This window comes from Hydractinia symbiolongicarpus, chromosome 10, assembly GCF_029227915.1.
Source record: "Hydractinia symbiolongicarpus strain clone_291-10 chromosome 10, HSymV2.1, whole genome shotgun sequence".
NCBI classification, from domain to species: Eukaryota; Metazoa; Cnidaria; class Hydrozoa; order Anthoathecata; family Hydractiniidae; genus Hydractinia; species Hydractinia symbiolongicarpus.
Window position 1 is genome coordinate 15,220,043 of NC_079884.1, and position 17,197 is coordinate 15,237,239.

A 17,197-nucleotide genomic window follows, 5' to 3' on the forward strand; every position below is an offset into this window, starting at 1 on the left:
ATTATTTTCCTGAAAACGTCTGCAAATAAAATGGCTGAGCGATTGTTTTAGCTGGACGGGTAATGAAAGGCTGTTCCCTATGTTTTTATTTAAACCAAAGTTGCAGTGAAGTTTTTTTTGGAAAGGGTATTATGCCTGTACACCTGTTCAACCCTGTTTACCTGTACTAAGCGCTTAGCCCACTGTTAACAACAGACTGTTTTTTTTAAAAAAGGATGTTGTGCCTATGCACATTTGCAACCTGGTTTACCTCTATTAAGGGGTCAACCCACTGTGAAAATTAATTTTTAAGCTTTCTCACAAATCACGCCTGTACTGATGTGCAACATTGTTTACCCGGACTAACCGCTCAGCCCTGTGTTAGCAATGGACTGTTTCTTGTGTTTTTATTTAAACATAGTCGGCGAGAAAGTTTTTTTCAAAAGGGTATTATCCCTATACGCCTGTACGCCTAAGCCTAGTGTCACGAGTAATTTTTTAACTTTTACAACAACTTATTCCCCAAAATGAGATTATATTGACTGATTGTTTTTGCTATGACGGAACAACAACAGTTTGTAAACTCTGTTTTTATTTCAACTATAGTTGCGGGAAAGTTTTTTTTTCAAAAATACTACAGTCGCAACACCATAATGCTGTATGTGATTCACTTGGTTTACGACATACTGTATACCTGTTATAAAGCGCTCCACTTGATCATTTGGCACAGTTTACGGCTCTTATTAAGCGCTCCACATAGTGTTCAACGTCGGGCCACACCTTGACCTGTAGCTTACCCCAGCGTTTCGACGCCAGGTTTCCTGGCTGTATTTTAACATTTTGTTTTTACTTCCTTAATTCAAGCTTGTTGATTTTTTACACTCATTCTCTTCCAATAATTAATAAAGCTATTTATCTTTATTTTGTGACAAAGCTTTATAATGTTTTGTCATCCCTGGGACATTTTCCATGCAAAACTCTTTTTCATGTACTGTGACATGCAATGCAGTTTTCTATGCTAACAGTAATTTTTAATCAACTTTCTGTCCATTTTAACACCTTCAACTATACCTTTTCTCAAATCATGTTCGCCTTTTATTTTGTTTTTGCCAATTTGTGTACCGTAATGCTTTGAATAAACGCCAAACGCCTGGGGCGTTTATTAAATTTTTAAAAGAGGGGGCGTTTATTAAGTTTTTTACACTTCGTCTCTTTTGCAGTTTTTAAGGATACCTATAATATATATCGTCACAACAGAAAATAAAAGATATTCACATGTTTTAGAGAATGAACTTCAAAAGCGAAAAGCTAAATTTCCAACCTTAAACCTAAGATTTAGGAAAAAAGTAAGTATACTTTTACTATCGCCTCGTATAAACTCCCCTTATGAGGGAGGGGCGTCTATTCGAGGGGGCGTCTATTCGAGGGTTGCGTTTATTTAAAAAATGACTGAAAAGGAGAGGCGTTTAAGAGAAGGGGGCGTTTATTCGAAGCATTACGGTATATCTAACTTTCAAAATTAAATTCTATATCGTTTAAATCACTGAACTCGACCTCCTTGGATAAAACAAAAGAGTAGACAAATCGTCGTGCTGCAATATAAGAGATAATTTAGCATTTTTAATTTCTTGAATAAATAACCATTTGCATCACAGGGAATAAAATTTCCCCATATGCTTTACTGTGTTCTAATTTACAGAGATAATACCAACACAGCATGTTGTTAATATATCTATGTGCGCATAAAAATGTTTTCTATAAGTCACGAATCTCTTCGAAAGTCTGCAATGCAATGATTACTGTATTGATTTCTTTTAGACAAGAGACCCAACGACAATTTATTTTGATGGCAAAGATTTTTGTTTTGAAGGATACTCTTTATTTTCGCATGTCTCATTAGAACAGGTCTGTCTTTTTTTTCATTTGAATTACAATTTTTTATTTTACAAACATCTGATAAAATCATGTGTTTTTACTGCAGGTCCCTTCATATTTATTTTTACGTAATGGAGTTGATTACACAATCAAATTTGCTAAAGAACCTTCGATACCAGAGGTAACTTTTTTCCAGATTTATTTTACTTACTTTTTTTTACTACATTGTATCAGTTCTGTACCAGCATTGTGTTGATGGCTAGTTATTGTGGAAACTAAACATTCGATTTTTTCACAAATTACTAGTTAAAATATGGCTTCTTGTTATTACACTAAAAGAATGTTTGAACTGAAGCAAATGTTAATAATAGAACGAACCTTGAAAAGCAAGGTAATTCAAAATCAATTTGTACAAAGTGATACCTCCATAGATTATGAACCACCATAAACTATGTTACTCTGAAGTATGGTGCAATTTTTTTTTATTTAGGATAGTAGAGCAGTTCGAACGTCTGAATGTATAGCCCTCACCTATTTCCCCATATTTTTATTTTCTGCTATTTATTTGTTTAGGGTTTCTGTCTAAAAGATTTGGATTTGATCTGTGATTATTTGTTTGCAGACATTTTCGAGTTATCAGATTGGTGCAATAAAGGTATGTGTGGCTTTAGTGAAAACCAGCCAACCAACATCAACCACTAAAGCGGTTAAATCATATTATTACCTTCAACAGTTCAATTTTCAGACTAAATTTTTATCTTTAGATTCAGAAGACGGTTGTAGACAGTTTCATCTCATGCCAAGATTTGTTCATCGACCAAGTGGTAACACTTTAATCATCTTTCTTTTATTTCATCTTCAGAAAGAATTTTAGGTTAGGAGGAAACTTTTATGGTTGATTAGTTGTGATTCTGCCAATCTTACTGACAGTGAGTGATGCGTGGAGATTTTGCTAAGGGTACAGATTGTGTCAATACAATATATATGTGGTAAAAATGTTATTGATGTAATGTAGATTCAACAAAAGAACACGAAGATGAGATGCAGTTGTTATCAATGGCTAGAGTCCTTGAATATTTAATGAAATCCTATACTCCGTTTGAAGTATGATTTCGTTTTTATTACTCTCTGACAACATAATTTTTGTTGATATATTTGTTATAAAAGAGTTAGAATGTGTACTTTAGACTGGAGTAACAAAAAAGTTTACCAGAGAAGATTGGAAACATTTTTCAAAAGAGAATCGAGGATGTTTAGTTTTGAATCAAAGCAAGGTAAAACTTTTTCGTGACCTTTATCCAAGCTTTTATCAAACAAGAAAAAATTCTTGTGACCTTCTTTTAGATTATGTGTTGTGGTGTTTTATTTCATATTGCTTGTCATTATGAAATCATTAGTTTTTTTGTTACGTTGGAAGTAAGTTTGTGTTTCTTTAACTGTTGGCTAGTAGGTGTATACTGGTTGGCTTCCAGGCTAATTTCATAGTTTGCAACCGCTGTATTATTACATGCAGTTAACGCTTTTTTTTTTGTTTACTACGCTTATTTATATTTTTATACATCTATTTAGAAACCCAGAGCAATTCGTGTTGATGAAGTATTATATCCTGAAAGGCGTAAAGTATGTATATTCAGATTTAAAGAGCCTTGGAAATGATTAAAATAAGACCTACTGAAAGTTTACAGTTTTGTCGTATAATTTTGAGATAACCGGATTATTAAATTTCTATTGTCAAATGTTTTCTGTGAAAATGTGGTTTTACCCTTCTGTTCATAAAAACGAGATTTATTTCGGGAAATTTTTTAATGAAATTGCCAGTATCTTAATCTTTGTTTACCCTGCATTTATAATTTAAAACATATCTGTGATTGAAGCAAACATAGTAGGAATAAAAATGTGTATCTCTATTATCAATTAAAACTCTCTCTGTTGTTACTTGATCCTTTTTTCATCTGTACTTCCTATTATTGTATCACTTTTAAAAGCTTGTCTTTAAAACTGCTGTATTCATGCTGTATTAATGCTGTATTCATGCTGTATTTTGTGTTTTTGTGGTAGGGACATCTTCGTATCTTACACTCAGCATCAAGTTTAAAAAGTACTTCAAAGAAAATGAACAAGCAGTAAGTTAATTATAGTGAAACACAAAACATTTTTTTGCTTCTGCGCTAATTTTCGTACCTCGTTACTTTTTCAGACACACTAATACCAGGTTAGGATTTATCAGGTTAGGATTTTAGGTTAAAAACAACAGTTTTGCCTGTTCAAAATTTTGGTATTCTTAAAGAAAAGTGTGTATTGCTTTTCAGAAACACTTTAAAAAAATAGGCAAAATTAATCTGAGAGTAGATTGTGTAGTAATCAGAAAAAATACGGGTAAATGAATAGTTTGGTTATGAATATGAATTTGTTGTTTGCGTTTCTTTTCAAATATTAGTTTGAAATGGTATGTGTGATAGGTAGGTTGCAAACGTTTAATTAGACATTTGTAACATTAAAAGAAACACTCTCTTTATTTGATTGTTGTTGTTATGTTTATGTGTTTTTCTAGATACAATGACTTGACTGAACAACTACGAAAAGCAAAGAGGGCTGTTCAAAGCAGGTAAATTTTACTCTCTCATTATGTTAAGCGTCCATTAAAATATTTAAAAATACTAAATTATTGCTCTTAGATTTTTCTTAAGAAAGTCCAGCTGTGTCTCAATTTTATTGTAAAACTCTGAGCAGTTATATACACCAGAATGTTGCTCTTAGTAACCTAAATGTGGGGGGAGGGGGGGGGGACAACACCAAATTTCAGGGGAATTTAGCACCCATTTCAATTTATTAGCACCTCCCACCCCCTATTAAAGAAATACATGGTCATTCATTTGAGCACATGTTTTATTTTCACAACTGTATTGTTTTTCTCTCCATATTTGTGTAGACCTGTACCACGCAAAGAAGATCAAGAATTATTATGGAAGGTGCAAGAAAAAGTGAACGTAGTCAAAGAACAGAGGTAATTCAAGAGTAATTTGTAAAACTTCATTCAATTCAGGATTTGAATTTGAAATAAAAAATATAAAGAAGGGATGACGGATTTGAGATCGCAACTACAACTACAAAATTTTAATGCATTTTTATTAATGACATACTAAAATTATTGGCGTTTGAAATAACATAACATATTGAAATATTTGTCATCATTTTTTAACAGGTGTGAAAGCAAATGGAAGGACATCGAAATAAATTGTGAAGGTTATTTCAACACTGGATTAAGTTGGGACATATGCCAAGTTAGTTGTTACTGTGTTTTCTATTATCTAAAAAACCTTAACATTCGCAAAAAATCTCACCACAACTGATTCGCGAAAATAAATCTTCGTCAAATGCATTTGTTTAGATCCTAATTCCCCAAAAGTTAATCAACTTAAAGCCTCATTCATCATGACATTCCATTGTCAAAGTTGTAATTATTTGATTTCTACTTCCTAGCACTCATCCTACATACCTGGCGTGTGGAAGTATCTACGATTTATGTCGTGTTTACATGTGTTAGAAGATCGTATAAGTTACACCTTCAAAGACAAATCACACCTAAAGGTAAACGAAAATCGATGTTGGCGCAAAGATTTTATATTTTGAACTGTTTAGTTAACTGTGCTAATGCTATATAAAGCAAAGCTTTTTAATTTGATGTCACTTTGAACCGAAATTGGTATTAGCTTTCCATCAAAAATATTTTTTACAGACACAGACAAAATAGGAGATTTAGAAAAAAAAATTATATTTTACTGACATGCCCTAATTAGTTCCATATTAATTTGTTATTATATCCTCTTTTTAATAATTCTAAAAATTATGCCTTCGTGGCGATCTATAAATACTGTAGCTGATAACGCATTTTATATAAACTTATCCTTCCTTTTTGTTGCCGGTGTGGTCTTACTATTTGCAGCAGTTCAGTATGATAACCAAGAGTTTTATACTATGCAGTATTTCTTCATTCAAGTCATGTTAAAATGATAAAGCAGAAGATGCGAGCTTTTTATCTGGATAAGTTCCCTCTGGTACGCATCTTTTGTGATTGTTGCACTTTTCATAGAACGCTTTGACGCATCCATCGTATGTAGACCAATCAACGTTGTCTGCACAACTCATTACTATGGTCAAGAATCTTGGGAAGCGACATCCTCATGTTGATAAAACGAATCGACCTAAAGGTTTGGGCATAAAGAAGAAAGGTTTGAACACTCTTCGTTTTCGCTGGGGTGGCCGTGAAAATTTGCTGCTTTTATGCTCAGATATTAAAACCTAACTAGCAAATTTGCATCTGTTAAAACTGTCTTTATAAAATGTGTTATCATAAGTGTGAACACGATCCTACATAACATCACTATCAATGGAGGTGTAACGTGACTGTTTCAAGATTCTTTTGATTTTTTCCTGTTCTTGCTGCTAGGTGTCATCAACATGACCAATGTTATGGCGACGTTATTTGATGAAGAACAGCCAAAAATTTGGTAGGTGTCTTATCAAATTACTAAAGTTGAAAATTTTGAGATTACTGTAGTGACCTTTTAACTTTAGCCAGAGAATATTAGAACTAAGATTAAGAGTCGGAATGTTGTTGGATAAAACTCAGCCGCCAACTGTGCAAATAGAGTAGTGTTTTGAAAATGTTGTTTTTGTTAAAAACAATTTAGAGTTGTTAGGAAAATCGTTATTTTAGTCCTGAAAAAGTCATGAAAAATTGACTAGCTACCCTGATTATTTCCTGAAGTGATTATTGTTAGACCTGGCAATTTACTTTTAACACAGGCACGTGGTTCTCATATTCCAAACTGATGGTAATCCAAGCTTCAATCCAATCTTCATATTTGAACTCCAGTGCTTAGCTCTGTAATATCTTCTAGCAGTTACGTTATTTTTAGTTTTCAGAATAATGAAAGATTGGAATTCCTGGGTGATGCTGTACTGGATTATTTGAGCAGGTTATAAACTTTTATGAATTTATTTTTTGAGGAAATAGTGCATGAGTTTAACACAGATTTGTTATTATTTCTTTTAAGTATTTTGGTTTCCGAACTGTTACTATTTCTTTGTTTTAGCGTTCATTTATTTTTGATGTTGTCTGATAAAGGACCTGGTAAACTAAGTGCCTTTCGATCTGGTTTGGTTAGAAAAGACAACCTTGTGAAAATAGCGCATGTAAGTATGAAGTAACATTTGAGTCATTCATATAGCATTTGTTTTGTCAGCCTGTAACATTGTGAATTTTTTTTAGCCTTACTTCATGATCATTTGTTATAAACGTAGATTGCACTATCAATGTCTGTGTTTTGAGCCAATCAGGTTGCTTGCAGCAAGCAACAATATCATTTTAAATGTTTTTTTTTTTTTTTTTTTTAGAAAATCAATTTAAAAGAGTTCATTTTAATTGACCACAGGTGCGACATTTTTACTAGAGGATAAATCTCTATTTTGTAAATTTGTATTTTTATTCTCAGCTTTTTGTTCATATTTTTTGTATTTTTAATACCAGTGGTGTATTAGTCACAAATTTAGAATTCTGTCTCTTATTATAATATTTCGACAATTAGACACAACACAACAGAAAAGCTAGATACCTTCCTCGCAGACGCTGTAGAAGCTTTGATAGGTATGGATTCTTTTCATGGTTAAACAAAGTCGGGAAATCAAAGAAATTCAAGGGAAATTTAGGGGGACTTTTTTATTGGTTAAGAAGGAAAGGGGAGAGTCCAGGGAGAAATCCACGGTTGGTTGGGGAAAATCAAGGAATTTCTAGTTAGTGAGGAATCTTGAAATTTATAATTGATAAATAATTAATTTTGTCAATTTTAGGTGCGGCATATTTAGATGGTGGAATAAATGTTGCTGATCAGTTGATATTATTTTTTTTCTTCTCTGATGACGAAGTAAGTGGAAGTTGAAAATTATGTGCTCGAATTAATTTTTTTCCAAAGAGTAAATAATTATATATGTGAATTATATGCAATACAACGGTTATGGAAGCATTTTATTGACCTTTTATTTATTTTTATTTGTGTAATAATTTTTACAAGATGAAATTAGTTTTTATATATTTCGTTTGATTGCATTTAGACGTTAGCAAATGTATGGAAGAACTTGAAGAAACACCCGCTGCAGGTTAGCACGTGTGTATTATGTTATATGGGGTCCAAGTCTTGTTTGTTGGTTTGTAATGTACCTGTCAATGCAGGTGTATTGTGACTGCTGTTGCAGATGCTGTTTTTTGATCGCTTTTTTTTCGTTTCTCTTTCTTTGCAATTTTTAATTTTTGTAGGAAGAGTATCCTGAAAGTGATCGCCACTTAATTAATGAATCACCGACATTGCTCGTAGGTTGTTTTTTCTTTGAAGAAATATGCTCCATGATGACTAGTATCTTTGTTGAGGAATTGATGTAACTCTTTTTTTACCGTTCCAGTATATACCTTGGAATAGGATATTTAGACGTACTTAAGCAGATTTTTGTGTTCAAGCAGATTCTTTAAAACTAGCTGGTAAGAAAACTAGTTAACTAGAGACTCCACTCTAATTCAAGATGTTCCAAGCCTAGCTCCTTAAAGCTGGCATTATTTAGGATAAAATTTGCTGCATTTGTTATTTATGGAACTACTTAATCTTGTTAGCCCATAAGACTTTTGAATTTTATCGTTAACCAATAAGAGGACGGATCAACTGTTTTATATTATAGAAATGTGTAGAGCTAGAATCAAAAACTGGTGTTCAATTCAACCACATTCGATTACTAGCGAGAGCGTTAACACATTCAGCTGCTGGTCTTGATGATCCTTTGGTAACTGGGTACGTTATTTGTTTTTATTCAGATGGAACAGCAGGTAGAGTTAACAGTTAAGATTACCTTGTATAAATTAAATGTTGCTCTCGATTTTTGAAACACTAAATTGGCAATTCTTTGTTTGGCATGGTTAACACTCTTGTTCTCGAAGTTCTTATCGTTTCGAATAACTTTAACATGATAGTAAAACGATACATTTTAGATGCAGATACTGATGTGTTAACCAGGATTTTTTTATAGTTTTAAATAGTGATTTTTTGTTAATCAGCAGGGGTTTTTGCTCTGTTGTGAAGAAAACGTTTTGTTTATGGGGCTGATAAGACTCAGGACATCTGAAATTTTTTTTTAATTTTCTTAAATCTGAACAAAAAAAATTATGAGTTTTTCCGACAATAACTACTTTAGATTGGGAAGAGGTAATTGATTGGTTTGTTTTTTCTTCTAGCTAATACTCTAGCAATTCTGCTTGCGCAAGTGTTTAGGGATATATGAGATGTGTCTTGGCGAGTAAAATGATGTTACGTAGTGGACTGTAACAAAGCTGCAAATAGAGCTCTTCAAAAACTGAGTTGCATTTTTTAATCAGCAACAGAATATTAAGTTTGGAAGTTAAACAAAGAACAGACCATGCTCGGACAACTGAGATATTTGTCAAGAAGAAATTGTGAAGTGCTGTCAAACAAACATGGAAATAAGCTGTTTAAGTATATAAGCATGTTTCATTTCGACATAAAACAACTGGTGTTGTTGCAACAGGCACTACATAAGCGACGACTTCACAACTCAGCGGTGACGTTGTACGAAAGCGTAGTGTGTTAATGTGTAACCACTTTCATTTTAGCGGTAACTACGAAAGATTGGAGTTTCTTGGTGATGCTATTATAAAGTATGTTTGCAGTGATTATCTCTACAAACGCTTTCCAAATCACCAGGAAGGACATTTAACAGTATGTTGTTTAACAATTTGTTATTTGCCTTTCTCGAAAGCCTCGAAAACTCAAGTATTGATGTAAGACATTACATTTCTTTTCACTACAGCTCTTACGAACATCACTCATCAACGCGAAATGTCTCTCAAAAGCGGCTAGCGAACTTCATCTGGACAATTATATTGTTTATCAATCACAAAGAGTAAGTTGAACTATCGGGTCAAACTAATTAAGGTTTGGGTGATCAAGATAGAGTTTTTCATCCATGCTTTTCTTTACAGGAAGCGATGAGCGTGAAAGAGAAAGTATTGTGCGATGTGTTCGAAGGTGATTTTTTGTTATTGTGTTAAAAGCAAAGAAATTTTATTGGATAAAAAAATAAAATTCGTGGGTAAAGTGTCGCAAGGATTAGAGGAATGCTTTATTCGTACGTATTATTTTTCGCGCAAAACATTTTCCAATAACGAATTCATTGCGCAAACGCACGAAAATTGGTACGAATAACACCATAATTTTCTTGTACCAGCTTGAACTTCAGGAGCTTGAAATTTCACCTTGAATGGTGAAAAGATAGCTGTTAAAATAAAGGACCTGGTAAAATAGAGGAAAATCGATGGTATTTCGGAATAAAAAATATCAATATTTTGATGCAATTTGCACAGTAGCACAACATAAAAAATGTTGACCAACATTAAGCATATTTTGAGGCTGAATACATTCTGCGATTCATGTTTTTATTACGAAAGTTTGCTGTTTAGCGTTCATTGGAGCTGTTCACGTTGACCAAGGTATAAAACGTTGTCACAAAATCATTGAAGTGTGCATACTACAAAAACTCAAGGTATTTTTTTTATGTCGCTGTAAACTTTTTGCAGTATAGATTAGCCTATCCAATTGCTTGACAAAACAAGTTTAAATGACGAGAATGACGGCTTTTGGGATGAAAGCATAAAAGGTTTTCGTTTGAGTTTGTTTAGCTGATTCTCTGAAACTGTAAATTGAACTTTCTTTGCTAAAATTCCCGTTTAATATTCTGAATATGATAAAAAAACATTTCGATTATTGCTGCTTTTTAAAATTTTAGTCACAAAAATCTTCTTGAACTTGTTCTGTTATGAGTTTCAATATTTAAAGACTAACTTTCTTTCACTTAGGAATTCATTATCAATCAAGAATGGCTTGATCCGAAAACCCAACTTCAACAATGTTGTTATAGCGTGAGTGATCCGAAAAATTCGAAAAATAAGAAAAACGACTTTGTTCCTGTGTACAAGTACGAACTTATTTTACTAGCAAGCGTTTCGCGTTCGATGTGTGCTCGCCTGTGTCGTCATGTAACATGTGTGAATCTTTTTCTTACTCTGGCGTGCCCTGTTTTGTTTTATATATTTAATATCCTTATTGTGCTTGTTATCTTTATTTCATATTCAGGCGATTAAAAGAAACTTCAGAGGGTGGAATTCAATATTTTAAAGGTTAGAAATTTCATTATCTCCTAACTTTTCCCTCTTTACAAAACGTTGTGTGTAATAATGTGTAGAGGCTCACAACAAAATTCCCCGGCGGTTGATTTTCGGCAAATATTACTTCTGTCGAGTGATTTTTAAAATTTAAAATTACAATATTTGGAAATATATATCAAGGGTTGCCAATCTAACGTTTTTGCTGCTGATGTCAGCGGTAGGAATCCCCATAACTAAACAATGGGTGAAATCACGTGATCTGCTACCGAAAAAAAAAATCAAAATGTTGGCATTCACGTAATTAAAATAGGAAAATTTTTTGCGAGCGCCCAGGCAAGAGATGGTTAAATGAAGATGTACAATTTTTTTTCACTACACATACGATACTTAGTGTTTTGTTGCCAAGTGACCATTTCAAGACCAAAAATTTCACGCTCCAATGAATTTCCAGGTTATATTTTAATGCAGATCTTGTGTCACCACCATGTTTAGTATATATATTTTTTCACATGAAACTATTATCACAAACGGAATAGGTCTGTTATACGGTTAGTCTAATTTTGGGCTTAAACGCGATAACATGTCCATATCATGTATGTTCGGCATGTCTGGCATTTTTAATTGATAACGAAGCAATATTTATTATGACTAAATTTTTGACACACTGTTCCATCGCGTTCTTAAAAAGTCATTCAACTTCTCATTTAACTTACTTTGTCTTTTAGTTGGTGTATATTGCAACAGTCGCCGGTTGGGTGTTGGAACCGGACGAAGGTATGTATTGGCACGACATCAAAATGTTTTTTATCCTTTTGTTTTGTTGTCATTTACTCATGTTGCATCTTTTCTTCATAGTTGCAAAGAAGCAGAGAAGGAGGCTGCAAGAGACGCTTTGAGAAGTAGTGAGTGTTGTTCTTCTCTGTTGTTCAGATTTGCATCAGAGTGTTTGTTGTGATAAGAGTTGTGAAAACAGATTGTAAATTATAAGGTAAATCTTTTTTAATTTTAGATCATTTTGAGCAGCACGCGCGGCAAAAGAGAATTGCGTATAAACGGTTTGGTCCGAGAGGATCCACTTCAACTGCGCATGAAAGTAAACAGAGTGAACAGCGATCTTTTGTGGAATCGGATAACAGTCACTCCAAACGCAGGCGAACTGAAACATCGTATGAGGGGTGTGAGTTACCACGATTCAGCTCGTCAAAACACTGCGGACGTTCGCCACCACGTAGCTCAATGACTGACCGCAAAAATCTAACAACGAAAAGTGATGCGAGAAGCGTAGTGACAACAGGAAACACGCATTTTGATAATGCGGAATTTTGTATGGGGAAAGAGTTACAAGAAAGTGATAACGACGCAAAAACGTTACAATCGTCTGATTCTTCTTCTGATATGGATGAAGGTGAATTGTATGAATCTGTGTTCGATATGGGTGATAAATCAGATCTATTTAGAGGATGACATCTAAATTTTTGTGTTTTTATTGAAGATATATACAAAACGGTTGTGTGACTTTACAAGGAAGTGCGTTCTTAATTTTCCTTTTAAAAGTGTTTATGTTGTTTTCAGACTTTACATAAAAATGGCTCGAAGGTTAAAAGTTAAGCGATTTGTGCAAATTTACCTGCTTCAGACAACTGAATTACAATAATTTTGTTTGACAAAAACAAATTTCTATGCGGTTCCCATAGCCTGATGAAATGAAGAAGTGCGGATATAGGTAAGATTTGCCCTAATTAATTCCGTCCTGATCTAAAATTTCTGAAGGTGCATTAATTAGTTTCACACTTCTTCATTCTCGCATTTTTATGAGTATAAGTTATTTTCTAAGAGTTTTCCAGAAGTTTTACCAAATAGTTACATTGTGTTTTGGTCCACATTGGATCGTTATTTTTTTTTCAGACGTTAAAATTTGTAAATTTGGATATATTATGAATACGTTGACAGTATTTTTTTAAGTAATGTTCAAAATATATATTAAAGGACTAAAAGTGGTCATTTTTGTTTCTAACTTCTGCAGTGTGAAATTTTGTGTTTAAATCCTCCGAAATGAAAGAACTGGGGAATTATTTACTTTTTTAGTTGTTGTTATCTGACTTCTTTATATTCTTAAAAATGCTTTCATTATCATGACACAAGAATGACGAAACTTATGTAAAAATAATTTTTTTTTTGCACTAGTGTCAACACTTTTCGCCTCAACAAATTTTTTAAAATCTTAAGGCCCGTTTCCACTCTGAGAAATTTTCCGTGGACAGGGAAAAATTTCCACGGAATTTTTTCTACCGGCATTTCCATAACGCGGGAAAATCAGAAAACGAAATCGAAAATAAAAATGGCTGCAATAAATAGACGCTTGCTTTTACTAATTTTGCTGCGAAGAAGATTATCTAGAGCAAGGCAAAGCAAGCGATGTTGGGTTCGTAAAATATTTTCCGAACGTACTTTCAAAGGTGAATATCATGTGCTCATTCAAGAAATGAAATTGTTTGACCATGAGTACTTTTTTAAACAATTTCGCATGTCACAAACCCGGTTTGAGCATTTGTTGTCACTGATTGCTCCAATTATTACGAAATGTTCATTGCGCAGGGAGGCAATTAGTCCGTCAGAAAGACTTTGTTTAACATTGCGCTATCTAGTGACTGGTGATTCTCAAGTATCCATTGCATGTAGTTATCGCGTAAGTCCGACATCAATTACTCGCATAGTTGCAGAAACGTGCGAAGCTCTTTGGACGATGTTATTGAGAGAAGGCTACTTGAAATGTCCTACAACGAGTGAAGAGTGGAAAAAAATATCCCAAAAGTTCGAAGAATTATGGAACTTTCCAAACTGCGTAGGTGCAATTGATGGTAAACACGTTATGATGCAAGCACCTGCATCATCTGGCTCTACTTTTTTTAATTATAAATAGCATCACAGCATAGTTCTGTTAGCTGTATGTAATGCCACTTACGAATTTACGCTAGTGGACATAGGTCAGTCAGGACGGAATAGCGATGGAGGAGTGTTTTTAAATAGTGACCTTGGAACGGCAATAAACGATCAAACGTTGGGCATTCCTAATGCAAGAATACTTCGTGGAACTCAAGAGAATTTCCCATATGTTTTTGTGGGCGATGAAGCATTTCCCCTCAAGCGATTTATGATGAAACCATATGCTAGAAGCAATCTTAATAGCAAAAAAAGAATATGTAACTACCGCTTTTCTCGAGCACGGAGGGTTATAGAGAATTGTTTTGGAATATGCGCTTTAAGATTTCGAATCTTCCGTCGACCAATAATAAGAAAAATAGAGACTGTTGTGAAAATAACAAAAGCTGTGGTGGCTCTCCATAATTATTTAATGAAACACGAATCGGCTAGTTATTGCCCCCCAGGTTACCCTGATGTAGAGGCGACAAATGGTATAACACCTGGAGAATGGCGAAGTGAAACAACAGATTGTAATGGCTTATTACCTATCGCTAACCAAGGTTCTAATAATTTTAGTAGGTCAGCAGCACAGATACGAGATCAATTTTGCACATACTTTAATTCTCAGGCTGGTTCATTAAGTTGGCAATGGGATATAGTAAATACAACTGCAGATATGTGATAACTTTGTAATATATACATAATAAGTCTATATATATTGTATATGATGTAACTTATTCTTCATCTGTCAAGTTATAAAACAGTTCACTTATCTTCATTTTCGCATATTGTTGTTTTCGGTTTGATAACTCCTTCAAAGTATGTACAAAACTAAGTAAAAACGAAGTTTCAGAATCATTTTCAGCTTTTGAAGGAGCAACTTCCTTATTGTTGTCATCACTTAATGCTTTTATTAACAAAGCATCAACACTCATTTGTAAATCTGCTTTTCTTTTGGCAGATTTCCTTCTTAATGGCTCAACGTTCTCCTGCAAATCATCGTCAACAGTTTGACTTTCAATAGGTATGGGTACATTTGATGCAGTTTTTCGAAGCAGTGAAACGTCTTTCAGGAAATCCAGCTCATCAAAAAAATTGCAAGTGGGCAGCTTTTTGTTGCCTGCCCCTGAACGTGTCATCTTCTCTCTTCGTTGAAGGCATTTCCGATAGTTGTCACGCAACTTCTCCCATTCCTTTTTCAGATATTCCACTTAAATAAAATAAATTTCTTAAGATATATATAGCTACTATTTGCAAAAATAAAACCCACGAAAAATTAAGAAATATCATTAATTCGTGGAAATTTGAAAGTTTTGTACAAACTAAGCAAAAAAGGTAGCTAGTAGCTAAGCTAGCTTACCATCAATGTCTCCCAATCTTTTTGAAATTTCCTCCCAGGACCTTATGTGGCGCCGTAGATTAGTGGGTGGCGCCGTAGATTAGTGCGTGGCGCCGTAGATTAGTGGTTATAGCTTTCGTACTCTGTGCGGGAGACCGGGGTTCGATTCCTCTTGACGGCGATTCAACATGGGCGAGTGAATGTTACCATAGCCCCGGGTTAACCCAAGCCATGTGAGGGAAATTGGGGAGATGGCACACTGTGTGGGCCGTTGGATGTTGCCGGGAGTTGTCTAGTAGAGCGTGGGCCCTACTAATTGGGTCTGCGTAGCTTAAAATGAGCATTAAATACTCTAGGACTCTCCATCTAAGCCATGGCCCCTCCTGGAAATAATAGACAGGGTATATCCCTCGATATTTGTGAGGCTAGCCATGTAAAATATACACATCTATCTATCTATCTTATTTTTCTGTCTTTGTCTTTGTATTCTGTTGAGTACACTTTCCATATGCACGAGTACTCTGGCATTAGGTTTACTAACCTTTCATGCACAGAGAGTTCTTCACGTTCTTCTTCACAAGTAGATTTATCAGCAAGATCTTGCTGCTGTTCTGAGTCATCAGCATTCTCTTGGGCACTTGGAACTGAAGGACTTGCAATGCCAGAAACAATGCCAGGACTTATAATGCCAGAAAAGCGTTGTTAAAAACAAGATACAGGTGATGGAAGGGGAGATGTAACTGTGGCACTAGCTGCTGGTGCTGAAGGAATCATCACAGCAGAACGAACAGGATATCGCACACGTATCTGCGGTGTTCTTGGTTGTCCAATGCTACAAATTCTCTGTTGTCGCTTCACATGCTCAAAAAATAACTTGTTTCTTATAATCATTTCGTCTTCCCTTGAAGTTTCATCACTACTAGTGTTATTTGCCATTTTGTTGTTTGTTTACTCTACATCCAGCAATTTCAGCTACCATTTTTGTCCAATTTAAGTCGATTTGATTGGTTGAAAATATTTTTTCCGCCGTAAAGAAAAAAAAGTTGAAAATTTTCAACTTTTATTTTTGTTCCAACTTTTCCAGCGGCAAAAAAGAACCACCTCTGTTTTGATATACTGCGCATGTGCAATTCGGAAATTTTTCTTTTCCGAGGAAAATTTTCCTGAGTGGAAACGGGCCTTTAGAGGCGGTTTTTTAAATTTGGCAAAATTTGGCAATGTTTTTATAAAAAGTGCCATTCACGCACCTTGATTGTATTTTTATTGTAAGAACTAATTGTTGAAGATGACAGAACACAACATGATTCAAGAAAGTTTAAGAACATGAACTATGGTAGCAAGCAAACCAACTTTAGCTATTTAGCTATTCGTCAGGATAAAAAGCATAACCTCATAATACGTCCCCTTAAATTCAATTTCTTATTTTCCCGAAATTTTGCTCATTTGTTAAGTTATATTGGGCAAGAAATTTTTTGTGCGGCAAAGTTTCGTCATGAAGCTCAAGCCAGGTGAACAACAAAAACGATGAGATTAAAAATATTTCATTTGTTTCGTTATTTTTACATACTTTAATGTGAAAACTAGACATACATAACTCGAACATACTTTATTCTCGCTAACACGAAGAAGATAAGCTTCGAGTTTTTTGTGAGACGCGTGAAACGACTTTTTTAAAAAACAAGACTGACTTTACATTCAGGCATAAACATTTTTACGAGAACATTAGGACATACAAAAGTTGAAATATTCGTTAAAAAAAATAAGATCGAGTGATCAGCATTTTTTCCCGGTACAAAAGCTGGAAATACGATTTTGCGTTAACAATAAAGGATTCCGATAAAACTAAGTGTGAAAAACTC

The 17,197-nt window shown here is 34.2% G+C and overlaps 3 protein-coding genes across 6 annotated transcripts in view; 1 reads left to right on the plus strand and 2 right to left on the minus strand.

Moving 5' to 3' along the window:
* LOC130612474 (ribonuclease 3-like) overlaps positions 1 to 13,083 on the plus strand; it is a 29,647-nt gene extending 16,564 nt beyond the window's left edge. For 3 of the 4 annotated variants that reach the window (XM_057433792.1, XM_057433794.1, XM_057433795.1), the window contains 31 exons: positions 1,798 to 1,884; positions 1,961 to 2,035; positions 2,428 to 2,509; positions 2,619 to 2,678; positions 2,870 to 2,958; positions 3,042 to 3,128; positions 3,424 to 3,474; positions 3,913 to 3,977; positions 4,406 to 4,459; positions 4,784 to 4,858; positions 5,057 to 5,135; positions 5,335 to 5,442; positions 5,945 to 6,083; positions 6,302 to 6,362; positions 6,774 to 6,833; positions 6,951 to 7,050; positions 7,252 to 7,289; positions 7,443 to 7,501; positions 7,705 to 7,778; positions 7,966 to 8,010; positions 8,168 to 8,221; positions 8,581 to 8,690; positions 9,527 to 9,632; positions 9,724 to 9,816; positions 9,896 to 9,941; positions 10,373 to 10,455; positions 10,769 to 10,887; positions 11,046 to 11,089; positions 11,803 to 11,851; positions 11,933 to 11,979; positions 12,087 to 13,083. In XM_057433792.1, the coding sequence (XP_057289775.1) occupies positions 1,798 to 1,884; positions 1,961 to 2,035; positions 2,428 to 2,509; positions 2,619 to 2,678; positions 2,870 to 2,958; positions 3,042 to 3,128; positions 3,424 to 3,474; positions 3,913 to 3,977; positions 4,406 to 4,459; positions 4,784 to 4,858; positions 5,057 to 5,135; positions 5,335 to 5,442; positions 5,945 to 6,083; positions 6,302 to 6,362; positions 6,774 to 6,833; positions 6,951 to 7,050; positions 7,252 to 7,289; positions 7,443 to 7,501; positions 7,705 to 7,778; positions 7,966 to 8,010; positions 8,168 to 8,221; positions 8,581 to 8,690; positions 9,527 to 9,632; positions 9,724 to 9,816; positions 9,896 to 9,941; positions 10,373 to 10,455; positions 10,769 to 10,887; positions 11,046 to 11,089; positions 11,803 to 11,851; positions 11,933 to 11,979; positions 12,087 to 12,541 (2,694 nt within the window). In that variant the 3' untranslated portion in view covers positions 12,542 to 13,083. The remainder of the gene's footprint in view (positions 1 to 1,797; positions 1,885 to 1,960; positions 2,036 to 2,427; positions 2,510 to 2,618; positions 2,679 to 2,869; positions 2,959 to 3,041; positions 3,129 to 3,423; positions 3,475 to 3,912; positions 3,978 to 4,405; positions 4,460 to 4,783; positions 4,859 to 5,056; positions 5,136 to 5,334; positions 5,443 to 5,944; positions 6,084 to 6,301; positions 6,363 to 6,773; positions 6,834 to 6,950; positions 7,051 to 7,251; positions 7,290 to 7,442; positions 7,502 to 7,704; positions 7,779 to 7,965; positions 8,011 to 8,167; positions 8,222 to 8,580; positions 8,691 to 9,526; positions 9,633 to 9,723; positions 9,817 to 9,895; positions 9,942 to 10,372; positions 10,456 to 10,768; positions 10,888 to 11,045; positions 11,090 to 11,802; positions 11,852 to 11,932; positions 11,980 to 12,086) is intronic. The other variant, XM_057433793.1, reaches the window with a different exon arrangement.
* LOC130612479 (COMM domain-containing protein 9-like) overlaps positions 1 to 17,197 on the minus strand; it is an 82,517-nt gene that overhangs the window by 25,606 nt on the left and 39,714 nt on the right. The gene's annotated exons all lie outside the window — the stretch shown is intronic.
* On the minus strand, positions 14,656 to 17,066 carry LOC130612478 (uncharacterized). Its single transcript, XM_057433798.1, has 3 exons — positions 15,804 to 17,066; positions 15,360 to 15,405; positions 14,656 to 15,209 (listed from the first exon to the last, which is right to left on the minus strand). Exons 1-3 carry the CDS (start codon positions 15,864 to 15,866, stop codon positions 14,734 to 14,736), a joined length of 585 nt encoding a protein of 194 aa, XP_057289781.1. The 5' UTR covers positions 15,867 to 17,066; the 3' UTR covers positions 14,656 to 14,733.